The following is an 18,453-nucleotide window of genomic DNA, read 5'->3' as shown; positions in this document are numbered from 1 at the left end:
TCATCACAGGGAGTAGAAATTATCTGAGAAAAACACTTGTGAAATGGAAATTACTGAAGTGATCAGTTATTTATATTTTTGTATTTTAAAGATGTATTTATTTATTTATTTTAGCGAGAGAGAGAGAGAGAGAGAGAGCAGGGGGAGGAGCAGAGAGGGACAAGCCGACTCCGTGCTGAGTATGGAGCCTGATGTGGGGCTTGATTGCAGGACCCTGACATCAAGACCCGAGCCAAAATTAAGAGTCAGGTCCGTTATTTAGACAGATTAGCAGAAATACTTCTAGGGAAACATACCTGTAATACGTTAAACACACACACACAAACCACAAAACTAAACACACAGGGTGCCTGGGTGGCTCAGTCAGTTAGGCGTCTGCCTTCAGCTCAGGTCATGATCCTGGGATTGAGGCCCACATCAGGCTCCCTGCTCGGCCAGGAGTCCACTTCTCCCTCTGCCCCTCCCCCTGCTCATGTTCTCCTTCCAACGAATACGTAAAAACTTAAAAAAAAAAACATTAAGAAAAGTTAAGATCTCAGTGAAGTTTGAGAGACAGTGAAATCTGAAAAGCAAGAGGATAAAGCCAAGCCTATGGCTGTGCATGAATCTTGGCCATAATCAGGTTTTTTACTCCAAAATAAGATTCTTTTTTTATACTTGACAATGTGGCTATTAACTACTTGGAGGGATAGAGACGATATTTTTAAAGAGTTACCTCAAAGGTGAAAATGAACAACCATTTGTGCTGTGGTATTTACTGATCTAAGAAATGTACGGTGCATACCTACTGGATTTCAGGCACAACAGTGGGTGCACAGGACACACTGGGGATAGGGTTGCCGGCTGCTCTCAGTATACAGGAGTGTTCTGTGTTTTCTGTAGTTGTTTATTTAGCATTCGTTTATCTGAAGGCCAAACTAATGGTCAAAGATGTATACTTCTCTCTTGGCAAGTCAGCTTCACAGACTTGCAAAACTGCTATTATAAACACAAGAACGAACCCTAATCTGTGTTTTTACTTCCTGCCCAATAAGGCATTTTAGTCTGAAAGGCATACTCTCAGTTTCTCCTCCTGCCCCCTCCTTCCTGAATGTCACATGGTTTCATGTGGCCCTCCATGGTGTGCTGTGTCTCTTATTTCCAGGGTGTTGAGGATTTAGCTATGTTACTTCATGGTGTCACTGTCTCAGCATCCATTTTGTTTGGCCAAGCCGCCTGCAGGGGACCTTACACTGACATTCACCCCCTCATGGAAGCACATGCCCTGCATGACAGCCCAAAGAGCCATAAGCAAATAAAAGTTCCTGATAGGACTTCCAAAGACCCTTGTAATTAACCATCCCTAGCCTCCCAGCACCTGTATGCCTTATGTTCACCATTAGATAAGACCTCCTTGGAGCTTACCAAAACCCAGCTCTTTTTGGTTTTAACTGAACAGTTAGGGCCGCCTGGGTGACTCAGTCAGTTAAGCCTCTACCTCCTGATTTCAGCTCAGGTCTTGATCTCAGGGTCATGAGTTCAAACTCCGTGTTGAGCTCCACGCCCACCATGAAGCCTACGTTAAAAAAAAGAAAAGAAAAGAAAAGAATTGACCAATCTGGGCTTAACTGGGAAACCTGGAAGCCCTAAACCCATGGACCCTAGTAAAGGCATGTGCCCCAGGTCATGCCTTTCTTTCTGCCTGCACTCTTCCTTGATGTCCCTGTTTGGCCCCTGGAAGTGTGCCATGTAGTTCCTCCAGGACCTGTGAGTATAAACCTCTCTTTTTCAATTTCTCTTATGGTCTGTCATTGAACCACAACTTGGCCCACCATCCAGCACCCCGTGCTGTACTTAGCAAATGTTAATTTACCAGTCATAACACAGGAAACTGTTGAGTAGCACAACTTCCCTTTCAATGGCATTGACCCCTCCATGTTGCACTCAGTCACCTTTATAAATCAAGACTCTGTCACAATTGAAGGACATGTCCTGTGTTTAATGATTTGGTCCTGATTCCTACATTGACTTTGTCAGGACACCATAAATATCCTGTATCACAGCTTTTTACAATGTGTTACAGAAAAGTCATGCAGATGACATGGTACTCTATGTGGAAAACCCAAGAGACTACACCCCAAAATTGTTAGAACTCATACCGGAATTCAGCAAAGTGGCAGGATAGAAAATCAATGCACAGAAATCAGTTGCATTCCTATATGCTAACAATGAGACAGAAGAAAGAAAAATTAAGGAGTCGATCCCATTTACAATTGCACCCAAAACCATAAGATACCTAAGGAATAAACCTAACCAAAGAGGCAAAAGATCTGTACTCAGAAAACTATACAATACTCATGAAGGAAATTGAGAAAGACACAAAGAAATGGAAAAAGGTTCCATGCTCATGGATTGGAAGAACAAATATTGTTAAGATGTCTATGCTACCTAGAGCAATCTATATATTCAATGCAATCCCTATCAAAATACCATCAACTTTTTTCACAGAGATAGAATAAATCATCCTAAAATTTGTATGGAACCAGAAAAGACCCCAAATAGCCAAAGGAATGTTGAAAAGGAAAACCGAAGCTGATGGCATCACAATTCCGGACTTTAAGCTCTATTACAAAGCTGTCATCATCGAGATAGTATGGTACTGGCACAAAAACAGACACATAGATCAATCGAACAGAATAGAGAACCCAGAAATGGACCCTCAACTCTACGGTTAACTAATCTTTGACAAAGCAGGAAAGAATATCCAATGGAAAAAAGACAGTCTCTTCAACAAATGATGTTGGGAAAATTGGACAGCCACATGCAGAAGAATGAAACTGGACCATATCCTTACACCATACCCCCAAAATAGACTCAAAATATATGAAAGACCTAAATGTGAGACAGGAATCCATCAAAATCCTAGAGAACACAGGCAGCAACCTCTTTGACCTTGGTCGCAGCAACCTCTTGCTAGACACGTCTCCAAAGGCAAGGGAAACAAAGGCAAAAATGAACTACTGGGACTTAATCAAGATAAAAAGCTTTTGCACAGCAAAGGAAACAGTCGATAAAACCAAAGACAACTGACAGAATGGGAGAAGATATTTGCAAATGACATATCAGATGAAGGGCTAATATCCAGAATCTATAAAGAACTTATCAAACTTGGGATGCCTGGGTGGCTCAGTCAGTTAAATGCCTTTGGCTCAGGTCATGATTCCAGGGTCCTGGGATTGAGTGATGCATTGGGCTCCTTGCTCAGCAGGGAGCCTGCTTCTCCCTCTGCCTGCCACGCCCCCGCCTGTGTGCTCTCTGACAAATAAATAAATAAATAAAATCTTAAAAAAAAAAAGAACTTATCAAACTCAACATCCAAAGAACAAAAATTTCTCCAAAGACATACAAATGGCCAACAGGTATATAAGAAAATGCTCATCATCCCTAATCATCAGGGGAATGCAAATCAAAACCACAACGAGATATCACCTCACAACTGACAGGACAACTATTATCAAAAAAGCAAAATACAGCAAGTCTTGCCAATGATGTGAGAAACTGGAACACTTTTACACCGTTGGTGGGAATGCAAAATGGTAGAGCTGCTATGGAGCACAACACGGACAGTCCTCAAAAAAAAAAAAAAAAAAAAACTAAAAATAGAACTACCATATGATCCAGTAATCCCATTTACAGGTATACACCCAAAAGGACCTGGAAGAGATATTAGCAGTTCCATGTTCACTGCAGCACTATTCATGATAGCTAAGATGTGGAAACAAACTAAGTACCCATCAACAGATGAATGGATGATGAAAACATGATATATACAAATAACAAAATATTATTCAATCTTTAAAAAGGACATTTTAGGGGTGCCTGGGTGGCTTAGGCGTTAAGCGTCTGCCTTCAGCTCAGGTCATGATCCCAGGGTTCTGGGATCGAGCCCCACATCAGGCTCCCTGCTCAGTGGGAAGCCTCCTTCTCCTCCCACTCCCTCTGCTTGTGTTCCCTCTCTCGCTATGTCTCTGTCAAATAAATCAATAAAATCTTTTTTTAAAGGTAGATTTTATTTATTTATTTTAGATTTTATTTATTTATTTGAGAGGGAGAGAATGAGAGATAGAGAGCACGAGAGGGAAGAGGGTCAGAGGGAGAAGCAGACTCCCTGCTGAGCAGGGAGCCCGATGCGGGACTCGATCCCGGGACTCCAGGATCATGACCTGAGCTGAAGGCAGTCGCTTAACCAACTGAGCCACCCAGGAGCCCAATCAACAAAATCTTTAAAAAATAATAAAATAAAAAGGAAATTTTACAATACATGACAACGCGATAGACCCTGAGGAGATTATGCCAAGTGAAATAAGCCAGACACAGTATAAAGACAAGTACTGCATGATTCCACTTAGATGATGAGGAATCTAAAATAGTTAAATTCATAAAATCAGACTGGAATGGTGATCAGGAGCTGGAGGGAGGGGGAAATGAGAAGTTACTAATCAACAGACATAAAGTTTCAGTTAGGTAACATAAAATGTTATTTTAATCATTTTCTTTGCTATTAAAGGAAATCCTACATTCCTCAAGTTTAACTGTTAGTATATACTGGTTTATATCTGTTGGAAAACATCACCAAAAAGATGTGACTGCCAGTTGACCTGTGAGCTAGACCCCAGGCACTCCGAGGCTCCTCACCCCCTCCCCTGTCCTTGGAATGTGGGTCCTGCTTGTCTTTCTCACTCCCAAAGACTGCTCCAAGGACAAAGCCTTGAGATCATGATGTGGTGTTGAGAACACCTGCACAGTGTATGTGACTGAACCCAAGTAAAGCCTCTTTATAAACTTCTAAAATTTGACAAGTGGTGCAGGGATCCATTCGTCTTGCAGCTACCCAAGACAAGCCTCATATGTAAGTTCCCTCTGCTTATTAAAACAGCCACCTACCAATCTGGACTGGCCTCTCTCTTTGCTCTCTCCCCACCCTCTGTATACAGGTGCTGGTTTTAGACTACACCTGGGAAAACTCGAGAGAATTGTGAACTTGACTACTCATCATTTTCGATATTGAGTGAACAATTGCATACCACACAAATACATTTGAAAGGAAGTTTTATCATCTAATGCCAACTCTTCAGAAAACTCACCACAAATTGACATATGCATTTTGGTATTTGCTATTCGATACACACGAAAAGTAGATAGCATAACCTCCTTGCCTTTTCATTTTGTTGTTTCCTTTGCCGTGCGGAAACTTTTTAGTTTGATGTAGTCCCATTTGTTTGTTTCCTGTGCTTTGGTATTAATTAAAAATTATTTCCAATACCAATGTCAGGGAGCTTTCCCTTTATGTTTTCTTCTAGCTTTACTGTTTCAGGTCTTTATGTTTAGGTCTTTAATTCATCTTTAGTTGATTTCGTGTATGGTGTAAGATATGGGTCCAATTTAATTCTTTTCCATGTGGATATCCAGTTTTTCCAACACCATTTATTAAAGGGACTATCCTTTCCTCTATTGTATATTCCTGATTCCTTTGTCAAAAATTAGTTGACTTTGTATGTGTGGGTTTATTTCTGGGCTCTCTCTTCTCTTCCACTGGTCTATGTGTCTGTTTTGATGCCAGTACTGTATCGGTTTCATTAGTGTAACTTTGTAGTATAGTTTGAAGACAGGAAGTTTGATGCCTCCAGCTTTGTTCTCCTTGCTCCAGATTGAGCTATTCAGTGTCTCTTGTAGTTCCATATAAATTTTAGATTTTTTTCCTATTTCTGTGAAAAGTGTCATTGTAATTTTGATAGGGATTGCATTCAATCTGTAGATTACCTACCTTGGGTAGAATGGCCATTTTAACATTATTAATTCTTCCAATCAATGAACATGGGATATCTTCCCATTTAGTTGTCTTTGATTGCTTTCATCAATGTTTTATAGCTTTCAGTGTTCAGATCTCTCACCTCCTTGGTTACATTTATTCTTAAGTATTTTATTCTTTTTGTTGCTATTGTCAAGCAGATTGTTTTATTAATGTCTTTTCCAGATCATTTGTTAGTGTGTAGAAATGCAAAACTGATTTTTGTATGTTGATTTTGTATTCTTAAACTTTACTGAATTCACTTACTAGTTTTACAGTTTGTTTTGGTACAGCCTTTCAAGTTTTTTTTTTTTAAGATTTTATTTATTTATTTGACAGAGAGAGACACAGCGAGAGAGGGAACACAAGCAGGGGGAGTGGGAGAGGGAGAAGCAGGTTTCCCGCGAAGCGGAGAGCCCGATGTGGGGCTCGATCCCAGGACCCTGAGATCATGACCTGAGCCGAAGGCAGACGCTTAATGACTGAGCCACCCAGGCGCCCCTTTTTCTTTTTCTTTTTTTTTTTTTTTAAAGATTTTATTTGACAGAGAGAGATAGTGAGAGCAGGAACACAAGCAGGGGGAGTGGGAGAGGGAGAAGCAGGCCTCCCGCGGAGGAGGGAGCTGATGCAGGGCTCGATCCCAGGGCCCTGGGATCATGACCTGAGCCGAAGGCAGACATTTAATGACTGAGCCACTGAGGCACCCCAGCCTTTCAAGTTTTCTACATATAAGATCAGTTCATCTGCAGACAGAGACAGTATTTCTTCCTTTCCATTTTGGATACCTTTCAATTATTTTTCTCACCTAATTGCTCTGGCTAGGACTTCCAGTACTATGCTGAATAAAAGTGGAGAGAATGGGCACCCTTGTTTATAATCTTAAAGGAAAAGATTTTGGCTTTTCAACGTTGACTATGATGTTAGCTATGTGCTTTTCGTATATGCCTTTTATTATGTTAAGGTATACTCTACTCAATTTGTTACAAACTTTTTATCATAAAAGGATGTTGAAGTTTGTAAAATGCTTTCTGCATTTATTGAGATGATATGATTTTTATCCTTTGTTAATGTGGAGTATTACATTTTGCATAAATTGAGTCATCCTTGTATCCCAGGGATAAATCCAATTTAATCATAGCGTAAAACTTTTAAGGTGCTGCTGAATGTGGTTTGCTAGCATTTCTTTGAGGATTTTTGCATCTATTTTTATCAGTCTCCAAATATTTAGAGAAAGTTCTGCCTCAATTGTTGAAATGCTATATTGTACACCCAAAACTAGTAAAACACTGTATGTTAACTACACTGGAATTAAAATTTTCAAATGAGAAAAAAGAGAAAGTTCTATCAGGAAGTGGAAGACAGAAGTGGGTGTGTTACCAGCAGTGTTGGATTGGGAGGGGTTTATTCTTGCCAGCTTCAACCGTACTCAAGGGGCAAAAACTAAGGCCTGACCTCAATTGTGGAGTTAACTTTAGAAAATATGATTTGAGGGGCACCTGGGTGGCTCAGTCATTGAGCATCTGCCTTCAGCTTGGATCATGATCCCGAAGTCCTGGGATTGGGTCCGCATTGGGCTCCCTGCTCCGCGGGAAGCCTACTTCTCCCTCTTCCACGCCCCCTGCTTGTGTTCCCTCTCTCGCTGTGTCTCTCTCTGTCAAATAAATAAATAAAATCTTAAAAAAAAAAAAAGAAAGAAAATATGATTTGACTTCTGGGCATGAGTCCAAGGTATTTGCTGAAACCTCAGCATCAGCTTTGCCTCAACCCGTCTCACGCGATGGCATTTGAGACAAAGCTCTCATGACCCTAACAAGGCTCAGGAGGGCAGGGGTAATTATAACCAATCTTTTTTTTCTATACGTACTTTCTGAATAATGGCACATATCCTATGGAGGAGTTAGTAGTTAATGTTTAAAAGTAATAGCTCTCCTTTGTTCTAAGCCTTCCCTGCTTTGAAGCTCTTTGATGAATTTGTCTGATAAGATTCTCAGTAAAAACCATGTTTAAGCCTGTGCAGCTGCTTTTCTCCTCTGGAGGCAGTCCTGCATGTCTGCTCAGTATTAAGTCTGAGTGTTTTATTTTCAGTGCGTGGCGACACTCAATCCCATCCTCAGCATGTGGCTGAACAGATACCCCCTAGTGGGCCATGACCTCATAGGAAGTATTTTAGGTACCTGAAAAGTAAAAGCATTATAAAGTTTATTGTATAAATTTAAAATAGTTTGATTAAAAGTTATAAAGCATGCATATAAATTTTATTAAAAACTGGAAAGGACAACAGCAGAGTCATATAAGTAATGAGGATTTCAACTCAAAATAACTATAAAATACAAAATATGTGAAAAATAGAGTAGGTAGGATGAATAACATAATGGATACAACCAGCTATGAATTAAAATGCTGTTAAGTTCAGATCAGAGGATGCTTAAAGAATCTAAAAACATTTAAAAAAATAAGGGACATGAACATAGAATCTATGAATAAGGAAAATTTAGTGAGACAAATACTTATAAAAGAATAACCCATAACTACTGTACTTTCAGGGATCATTTCTATAGTTTGTCACATTAAAATAAAGTATCACAGAATAAAGAAAGTCTTGCAAGCTGACAATAAGAAAAAAATAGATCACTTTAGAACAACAATGGGACTGAGCCATGAATTTTGATCAAAACCAGTGGATGCAAGTCTAGAAAATTAGCTCTTAAAAATGAAGTGATAAACTTTAATTCAAGATCTTTTTTCTATGCGATGTATTCATAATAAAAATGTCAAAAATGAAACTATTATGCTAAATGAAATGTCACAAAAGGACAAATGTATGATTTCTCCTATACGAGGTTCCTAGAGTAGTCAAATTCATAGACAATAGAGATACAAAGTAGAATGATGGTTTCTGGGGGTTGGGGGGGGAGTGAAGTTGGGAAGAACGTGTTTAATGATACAAAAATACGTTCAGTTGGGAAGATGAAAAAGTTCTGAAGATGGATGGTGATGTACTTAATAATACATGTGATGGTTGATTTTGTGGGTCTACTAGGCTAGACCATGGCATCCAGATATTTGGTCAGACATTATTCTGGGTGTTTCTTTCAAGTGCTTTTTGAATTAACATTTAAATCAGTAGACTTTGAGTAAAGCAGATTACCCTCTGTAATGAGGGTAGGCTTCATCCACTCAAAAGCATTAATAGAAAAGCAGTAACCTGCATAAACTAGAGGGAATTTTGTCTGCTGACTGCTTTGGACTTGCCCTGAAATTCTTACCTGAGTCTCCAGTCTGCCAGGTTACCCTGAAGATTTTGGACTTGCTAAGCCAACATAATCGTGTCACCCAATACTTTAAAATAAATCTCTCTAGGGGCGCCTGGGTGGCTTGTTGTTAAGCGTCTGCCTCCGGCTCAGGTCATGATCCCAGGGTCCTGGGATTGAGCCCCGCATTGGGCTCCATGGGAGGTGTGTTCTCCCTCTCCCACTCCCCCTGCTTGTGTTCCCTCTCGCTGTGTCTTTCTCTGTCAAAAAATGAATGGAATCTTAAAAAAAACCTCTCTATATACATACATATACGGACAGACATACACTAGTTTGGTTCTGTTTTTCTGGATAATTCTAATATGCAACAGAACCAAATACTTAGAAGTGATTAAAATAGCAAATTTTGTATTATTTATATCACTGTAAAAATGATTAACTATTTAAAACTTTTTTTTTATTTTAAAGATTTTATTTATTTGAGAGAAAGAAGGAGAGAGAGAGAGAGCACATGAGAGGGGGGAGGGTCAGAGGAAGAAGCAGACTCCCCGCTGAGCAGGGAGCCCGACGCGGGACTCGATCCCGGGACTCCAGGATCATGACCTGAGCCGAAGGCAGCCGCCGAACCAACTGAGCCACCCAGGCGCCCCTAAAACATTTCTAAGAAATTTTATGTCGCAAAAACATACCTTGAAGGCACTAAAAAAAAAAAAAAGTAATCAAGTAAAAAGAGAAAATTCTAGAACAATGCCTTGCTGGACATTTGTGTAGAAGGCAGATGGTTCATCAAGTTTTTTGACAATCACTTCATACGCAGCTGAACTTAAATTTGAGTGACTTAGCTTAAACTTCACTTTCTTTACTCTTTGCTCAGTCACTGTCTACACTTAAAAGTCTTTTTGTTGTTTATACATAATACAGCTCTAACACATAATGCAGTCTTGCTTAGCACATAAAAAATACTCAATATCACTAGTTATTACAGAAATGCAGATTAAAATAAGACTATGACACACTTATTTTAACTTAAAAAAGACAGACTATACCTATTATTGACAAAGATGTGTTCCAAAGTGGAACTCTTATATGCAGCTGGTAGGAGTATAAAATGGCACATTCACATTGGAAATCAATTTGGTCAATTCTTAAAAAGTTAAACATTCATCTATGAGCAACACTCTATTCTCAGGTATTTACTTATAACAGTGGTTGTTCTGGTAATAGGTCAACACTAGAAACAACCTACGTGTCCATTAATAGATAAACACATTGTGTTTTATACACCCAATGGAATACCACTCAGCAATAAAAAGGAATGAACACAATAGGGATAAATCTCAAAATAGCTATGCAAGGATATACTTTAGGATTCCATTTATGTAAAAACAGAATAAAAAGCAGCCATGCAAAAGTAGACTGTAGGATTCCAAATATATATAAATACTAAAAACATGCAAATTAGTGTAAAATGACATAAATCAACAGACTCTCCCACATTCACTGCACTCATAAGGCATTTCTCTATTGTTGCAAATTTGACAGTGTTTAACGAGGCCAGAGTTTTAAGTAAAGATGTCCCCACACTTGCTGTTCTCATAAGGACTCTCCCATCAGTGTGAACTCTCTGTTGTGTAATGAGACTGGAGTTGTACCACAAAAACTTCCCACATTTGCTGCAGTAATAAGCCTGTTCTCTACTGTGATTTGTCCGACGTCTAATGAGTGTGGAGTTGCAACTAAAGGATTTCCTACATTGCTGCATTCATCAGGCCTTTCTCCAGTGTGAGTTCTCTGGTGTCTAATGAGTGTGAAGCGGTACCTAAAGAATTTCCCACATTTATCACACTCATAAGGCCTTTCTCCAGTGTGAACTCTCTGATGAATAATGAGTGAGGAGCTGTCCATAAAGAATTTCCCACATTCTCTGCACTCATAAGCCCTTACTCCAGTGTGGATTTTCTGGTGCTCAGCAAGTTTATGTTTGTGACTGAAAGCTTTTCCACATTCACTGCACTTATAAGGCCTCTCTCCAGTGTGGATTTTCTGGTGTTCCACAACTTTGTCTTTGCGGCTGAAGGCTTTCCCACATTCACTGCACTCATAAGGCTTTTCACCACTGTGGATTTTCTGATGCTCAACAAGTTTATGTTTGCGGGTGAAAGCTTTTCCACATTCACTGCACTCATACGGCCTCTCGCCAGTGTGAACTCTCTGATGTCTAATGAGTGTAGAGCGATTCCTAAAAAAACTTCCACATTCACTACAGCCATAAGGTCTTTCTCCTGTGTGGATTTTCTGGTGCCCAACAAGTTGGGAGAGTCGAAGGAAACCCTTCCCACATTGGTTGCACTCAAAAGGCCTCAGCCTGGTGTGAATACCCTGGTGGTCACTGAGGCCAGGTATCTGTGTAAAGAATCCTCCACGTTCTGGGTTCTCATAAAGCTGATCTTCATCATGGCCCTTCCGGTGCTGATGGAGGTGGGACTTTCTAAGGAAGGCCTTCCCACATTCCCTGTACTCATAAAGCTTTTCTCCGGTGTGGATTTTCTCATGGTCGACAAGTATATGTTTATGATTGCAGGTTTTCCCACACTGGGTGCACTTATAATAATTCTGTTCATTTTGAAAGGCCTCTCCACCTGCCGTGTCCCAGTGTGGCTTTCCTACAACATGAGGAGCCTGTGGTTGGAGAAGGCCTAAGCTGGCTGGGAAGTTCTTCCTACCTTCCCTGCATGTAAAGGTCGTCTCTGTCACGTGACCTCTGCAGCTCTTCACAAATGAAGGCCTCCCCTCATCACTTCTGGAAAGTTTCTCTCTAATTTGATGCTTTTGGTGCTGGAAATGCTTTCCCCCACAAGTGTGCAAGCCTCGCTCAGGGTGTGTTCCATCATGCTCAGCCAAATGCAAAAGGTCTTTCAAGAGTAAGCTACACGTCTCACAGGGCTGGGACTTCTGGATGGATGGGCCTGGCTTTGGAGTCCTGACCTGTGACCCTCCTACAGAAACCTCTTGCTCTGAAGGGGCCTCCTCATCCTGGGCTCCATGCCAGCAACCTGTAAGCAGAGAAATGCCGGTAAAGTGCCCGCTGACTTTGTTGGGAGGAGGCGGCCCCATCGGGAATGTGTGCCAGACACACTCACGGAGGAGGCCACGAGACTGCTGACGGGCGAGGGGGACTCGAGACAGTGAGAGGAAGGCCCGCTGTGCAGAGCTCAGCCTGGCAAGCTCCCGTGACGGGAGAGCCCTGACTCCGGGGAAGGACCCGAGGAATGGGGAAGTGCAGGGAGGAGAGACAGTCTCCCAACTCCTTCCTCCGCAAATGACTTTCTTTTTCTTTTCTTTTTTTTTTTTTAAGATTTTATTTATTTATCTGACATAGACACAGCGAGAGAGGGAAGACAAGCAGGGGGAGTGGGAGAGGGAGAAGCAGGCCTCTTGCTGAGCAGGGAGCCCGATGTAGGGCCGATCCCAGGACCTCCGGACCATGACCTGAGCCGAAGGCAGACGCTCAACGACTGAGCCACCCAGGTGCCCCATGCAAATGACTTTCAACAAGGCAAGAGCTGCTGGTGACCAGTGAGCACTGATGCAAGACTGGGTCCAGATGCAGAAATGTGTGATCGCCACAAAGTAGCTGGTGTTCAGAGATTATTTAAAAATACGCCATCAGACTACCTTGGTGGCTGAAATTTCTGGCACAGGCATGCCCCAAGAAATGTCAGCAAGGAGGAAGAAGGCATGGAGCACAGGGGCTGAAGAGAATAACCTGACCAATGGCAAGCAAGACCACTGGGATTTCTCAGACAAACTTGGAGAAGTGCACTGGGCCCAGACCTGGCTCCCATAAATGTGTGCTAGGAAACCAGAAGGGAAGTAGTGACCGTGATGTGGGTGTGGGAATGACAGCACTACCCCCGGGAAAGGGGAAAACCAGCGCCCAGCCCCAGACACTGCAGTAGGTGGGAGGGCCTTACCTAGTGATGACAAAAGTGCAAAGTTCTCGAGCATCACGCTGTGGTACAGGCTTCTCTGAGCCTCATCAAGGAGGCCCCATTCCTCCTGGGAGAAATGTATGGCCACGTCTGTAAAAACCAAAAGCCCCTGCCAAAATGGGGACAGTTCAATCAATGTGCAGCTTCTCTCTCCAGGATCTTCAGTGCGGCCCCCCCAGCCCCACTTCCATCTGCTCCTTGCCCTCCACTCCAACTTCCCCATGTGGAAGAGATACAAGGTCTTGTGGCACTGGTGCCTCTCTCTCGTCACTGCCACTGATCACTGTGTCCAGGACTCGGGAAAACAAGTGGGGGAGGGTGCAGAAAAGCCCCACCTAGGCTCTGGGGCTGCAATGGGGCTCTCTCTCTTTTATCAGTAAATTATGCTGAGGTCCCCCAGATCTTGCCTCCCAGACAACACAACTTGAACTTATCTCTCCCATAAGCACCCCATCCCAGGACTTGGGGTCAAACATTCACACTCCTCCTCGCCTGCACATCGTTCTTGATCTGAACCTCTACAGATCTGGTCCTTCCACTTCTGCAACTCAGTTACTGAGACCCACCAGCCCGCTCTATAGGTAATTCCATGGCTTCCCAGCACACCACTGTGCACGTGGAACCCGGGTAGTATTTTGCAAATGGAATCAACAGCCTATTTGGCCCCATCCTGCCCCAGAAACCCAAGTTTCCTAGCACCACAGACCACCAGGGTTCCTTTGTGGTTCTCCCTACCTGGCCCTGCCACCTGTGTCACACTCACCCTCCCAAACCTAACGTCAGTACCTCACGGACCCTTGGTCCTCTGCTACATCTCCGCTACACACGGTGTCCTACAAGCAGTCACAAACAGTCTGTGTTTACCTCACCCACATTCAAAGCCCAGCTACACTGAACTCCCCACCCCAGGCCTAGCAATGTTCCAGGCTGATCCATTTTAACCTCAACTGATCTACCAGCCTGAAGGAACAATACGGGTCTGACCAAGGGTCACCACAAAACACTGATGAGTCCAAAGAAAGATAATGTGCCCTGCTCTGAGCTCACTGACATCTGACTTCCTTCATGGAGATGCTTCAACACCTATCTCATATCCTTGACCCCTTGGAAGCCTTTCGGACTCCTCACCTTTATTCCTCATAAGCACAACCCCCCACCCCCCAAGAGCGACTCTGCTTTCTCATCTGCCTTTGTGACATCCACTACCACTGTCCAGGCTCCCAAAAAAGATTCAAATCTCAGCCTCCTTCCCGTTCCCACGTCCACAACCTAATGATGCCCCCTCTGAAAACTGAGGCACGGCGACACTTCAGTCCACATACTGGCCACTATGTTGTGGCTGTCTGCAACCTGAATGCCTCCCCTAAACTCCAGATCTGTGTGTACACCTGCCGACTGGGTACCTCTACTTGGGAGTCTCTGGAACATCTGGACATCAGTGACAGAATCTGACTTCCTATTCCCTCCGAAAAGCCCTCGGACTACTGACTTCCCCATCTCAATTGACAGAACATCCAAACTTCCAGAGAAAGCCAAAAGCCTCGGGGCTGTCCCTGACCCCCTTTCCCTTCACACCTCCTGGCGCCCTCACTCACCACATCACTAAACGTGGGCAACTCTGTGCAGGACGCATCCAGAAAGCACCAGTCCTCTACCTCCACAGCCACCACCCCCTGGCCAGCCATCAGCAGGGCTCACCTGCACTGTCACAGGAGCTCCCTCCCAGGTCACTATTCCCACCTTCACTCCCGCGGCTCCTCCACACTGCACCTAGACATAGCCTGTTAAAACCTGGATGTGATCACCTGGCTCCTCTGCTCCAAAACTTCTCCATAGCTCCTACTTCCTTCAGATCAGAGGCCCACAACCTCAGGTTGTAATTGTGGATCTGATAACTGTGTGCCCCTCCCCCTCAACCTCCCCCCCCCCCCCCCCCCCGCCATATTCCCACCATATGTAAGAGCCTTGCAGTTCCCTGAACATTCCAACTCACTCTCACCCCCATCACTTGAACATTCTGGAACCTGTGCCCAGGATACCCTTCCACATCTTACCCCATCAGTTGCCAGAAATGGGAAACGCTCCATAGAATCCAGGCCTCAGTTCAAAACCCTGGGCTTTGGTGAAACCACAAGGACTTTAGACCCAAGGGAGGGAGAAGACCAGGTGAACAATCTCAGGACACCATCATTCTTTACAAGGGAGTGGCAAAACCATCAGGGTGATAACTGGGGTGGATGAAGATCTGTCACACCCTCCATTCACCTGAACAGGGTCCATAAGCATTTCTGCAAATGCCACGGGAACCTGTGGGAAGAGGGAGGCCATGAGAAAGGGGCAACCACGGTAGGAGCCTACAGACTGAACTGGACCACCACCGCCCCTGCCCTGCCCTGGAGCACTGAGATCTCAGCCCGATAACCTAAGCTCTCAGCTCCTCTGACTTCAATGCTGCTCTTACCTGCCACGTGACTTTGCAGAAGGACTGAACCTCCTGAGCCTCAATTCCTTTCCTGTAAAATGGGGTTAACAATGGCCCCCACCTCAAAGAGCTGATAACAGTATTAAACACAATTAATACGCACCACCTGGCAGCCGTAACTATCCACGGGATTAACAATTCTATATGTTGTCAGTGCAAATAAAGGGATAGAGTTTTAAAAATGCGGGTCTGCATTGTTTCTGCTTTTTAAGATTTTCAGAAGATCTGACATATAACATTCTACTGTTAGCAAATACCACAGATAAATTAATTTTGCAATTTTATAAAGTACTGCCATGCTTAATTTATTGAATGAATTAATTTCTAGTTGCCTCCCTATATGTACATATTTAGAGGACTATCGGTTACCCGACGTCTTAATCAATAAATGTTTCATACATCCTGAATTTAATGAATTGTAGGGACAGTCTGAGCAGGCAGCTCAGCTACTCTCCCTTTCGGCAAACAAGCCTACCTGCTACATGATCCCCTGAAGGACGCTTGCAGGACCCCTTTACTGTAGCACTCCTTCCTTCCTCTTGTCCTCAAGGTGGAGGAGGAGAAGACAATGCCCCTGTCTGGGACCCATCTGCTCCCCAAATCTGGCTACTCCTTTGTCTCACAGGAATTGTCTCTAAGGATCAGCTGACCTGCTGGGCTGAGAGTCTATACATCCATCTCCACCCAGGCCAGCAAACTTACAAATCCAGGCATTCTCTTCTAGACACAGGCCAGAATACCTTCTATGCCAGGTATGCTCCTTTATGGAGGGAGCATTCAGGATGCTGAATCGCCTACACACTCAAAGCCTCAGCCCTCCTGACACCACAGAGCCCATCAGCAATAACGACCTTAAGACTCCCTCCTTGATCTGGCCCCGAGGCCGTGCTCTGGAGCAGTCCACACCCTCCACACCTGTGACCGCCCAGCCCCTTCCCCGTCCTCCAGACCTTCACCTCCACATGCTCAGGTCACGTCTCCCCACTGAGGTATCTCAGCATCAACACGTCCAAAACCAAACTCATCATCTCCCCGATACCCGCTCCCTGGGCTCGCCTGCCCCACCGGCCTCCTTCCAGACGTCCAGGCAAAGAAGCCTTAACACGGCCCTTCACTCCCTGCTTTTGCTCACACGCGGACGTGATGCAGCAGGCAGTCCTGTCGGCTGTCGTGGAACCCTACGCAGAACCCCCTCGCATCTCGCTCTGCCGCCACCGCCCTGGCCCAGCCTCCACCAGAACTCCCGCGCGGGGGCTGCCGTGTCTCCTCAGCAGGCTCCCCGCCTGCATTCCCCGTCCCGCTCTCCCCTACCTTCAACCTCGGACTCCGGGCGTGCCCCTCCCATCCCCGCCCCCTGGCGACCTTCCGCGGACCCGGGGGCCCACGCCGCACTGCGGGCGACACCCCGCCCCGCCCTCCCTTCCCCGCACACACAAGGGTCCCGGTCCCCCCCACCCCTGCTCTCGACTCGGGAGCCCCTGCCGGGATCGCCCCCCGCCACGCCCCACCGCACGGACGGAGCCGGGACCCCACGCCGGGGCGCCCTCTGCTCCCGCCCCGCGGGCCCGGCTGTGGGGAGCTGAGCGGGCGCCCCTCCATCGGGGCTGCAGCGCTCGGGGCGAGGGGCGGGCTGCAGAGGGCCCGGGGGTCGCACCACCGACCTGAGCCGGCTTCATGGGCGCGGCCTCCGCCTCCGAGCGGTGGGAAGAGCGGGGCGGGGAGCGGCCGGCCACCGGGCGGGGACGAAGGCGCCTCGCAGCCGCCTCTGCGGCGGAGACTACGCCTCTCCCCGCGCTTTCCATGTACTTCAGTCGGGACTTCGGTTCGCATTAAAGGAGAGAACAGTCCCGAGAACGACAGGGGAACCAGACGCTATGGGGATGCTGCCGGAAGTTCCGCCCCCGTGCGACACGCACGCACGAAGACGCTCTCGGGTAAGCCTGGCAGGCTGGGCTGTCCCCGCCGCTGCGGCCGCACGGCCTTCTGGGTAATGTAGTTTCCGCGCCATCACTGCGCAGACCCAGGACGTAGGTCGTTCCTGACAGGGGATAAAGGCCAGATTGTGAGGAGCTCTGGGAAATGGAGTTCCGGGTTCTAAAGGGGCGGGGCCTTGCTGGTCCTTAAAGGGGCGATAGGTAGCTTTCCTCCTAGCGCGGCGTAGAACAAGTCACAGGAACGGTCAAAGACCTGTTGTTTCAGATTCCGTGAATCGCAGCACACTTCCAAAAGCCTGCACGGAGCCAGGGACACCGCATACAGTAATGTTACTCGCCGTCCCCTCATCGTTCTCAGCTATCTGTTGCTTGCCAAAGATGAGTACACGGACCCTTTGGAGTCCCTTTTATGGGCTTCAGTAGTTTCAGTAAGAAGCCTCCAGGGGTGCCTGGGTGGCTCAGTTGGTTCAGTGTGGGGCTCTTAATTTCAGTTCAGGTCTTGATCTCAGGGTCGTGAGATCCAGCCTTGCCTCGGGATCCATGCTCAGCGCGCAGAGTCAGCTTGAGATTCTCTCCCTCTACCCCCAAATAGATAAATAAAATAAAATAAGATAAAATAAAAAGGGGGGAGGGGGAGGAAGGAAGGAAGGAAGGAATGGAAGGGCCTCCAGACAGGGCTGTGATGGGGAACTTGAAGGAGGGGTGTAAGGAGGCCCTGAAGGGGTTAGAAAGGGTGAGGATGCGCCTCTGATTCCCACAGAAAACATTTTTCCCACCTGTATGGTCAGTAATGGTGTTCCAACCTAGAGAACAATACTTTTATTCAGATAATATTTATTACTGTATATCTGAGATATGTTCCATTTCTTTTAAGAATCTGAAACCTATCTGAAAAAAAGGACTTATCACGTGCCATCTTCTACCTGAACAGTGTATGCCTTCCACACGGTTTGGCCGTGTGTGCAAA

At 45.3% G+C, this 18,453-nt stretch overlaps 1 protein-coding gene across 1 annotated transcript; it reads right to left on the bottom strand.

Moving 5' to 3' along the window:
* Window positions 1–10,510: 10,510 nt before the first annotated feature.
* LOC148163305 (uncharacterized) lies at window positions 10,511–17,430 on the bottom strand. The gene is given in 6 exon segments (XM_088026970.1): window positions 10,511–10,685; window positions 10,688–10,833; window positions 10,836–12,131; window positions 13,053–13,179; window positions 15,125–15,377; window positions 17,214–17,430. Coding segments are annotated over 5 exon segments (1,647 nt in total). The 5' UTR covers window positions 15,158–15,377; window positions 17,214–17,430; the 3' UTR covers window positions 10,511–10,640.
* Between the last annotated feature and the right edge of the window lie 1,023 nt (window positions 17,431–18,453).

Source organism: Eumetopias jubatus, unplaced genomic scaffold (assembly GCF_037043125.1).
Source record: "Eumetopias jubatus isolate StellerSeaLion01/CBP00866 unplaced genomic scaffold, mEumJub1_p1.0 scaffold_10, whole genome shotgun sequence".
Lineage (NCBI taxonomy): Eukaryota > Metazoa > Chordata > Mammalia > Carnivora > Otariidae > Eumetopias > Eumetopias jubatus.
Note: the sequence above shows the minus strand (reverse complement) of the source record. Positions and strands in the feature narration are given on the sequence as shown.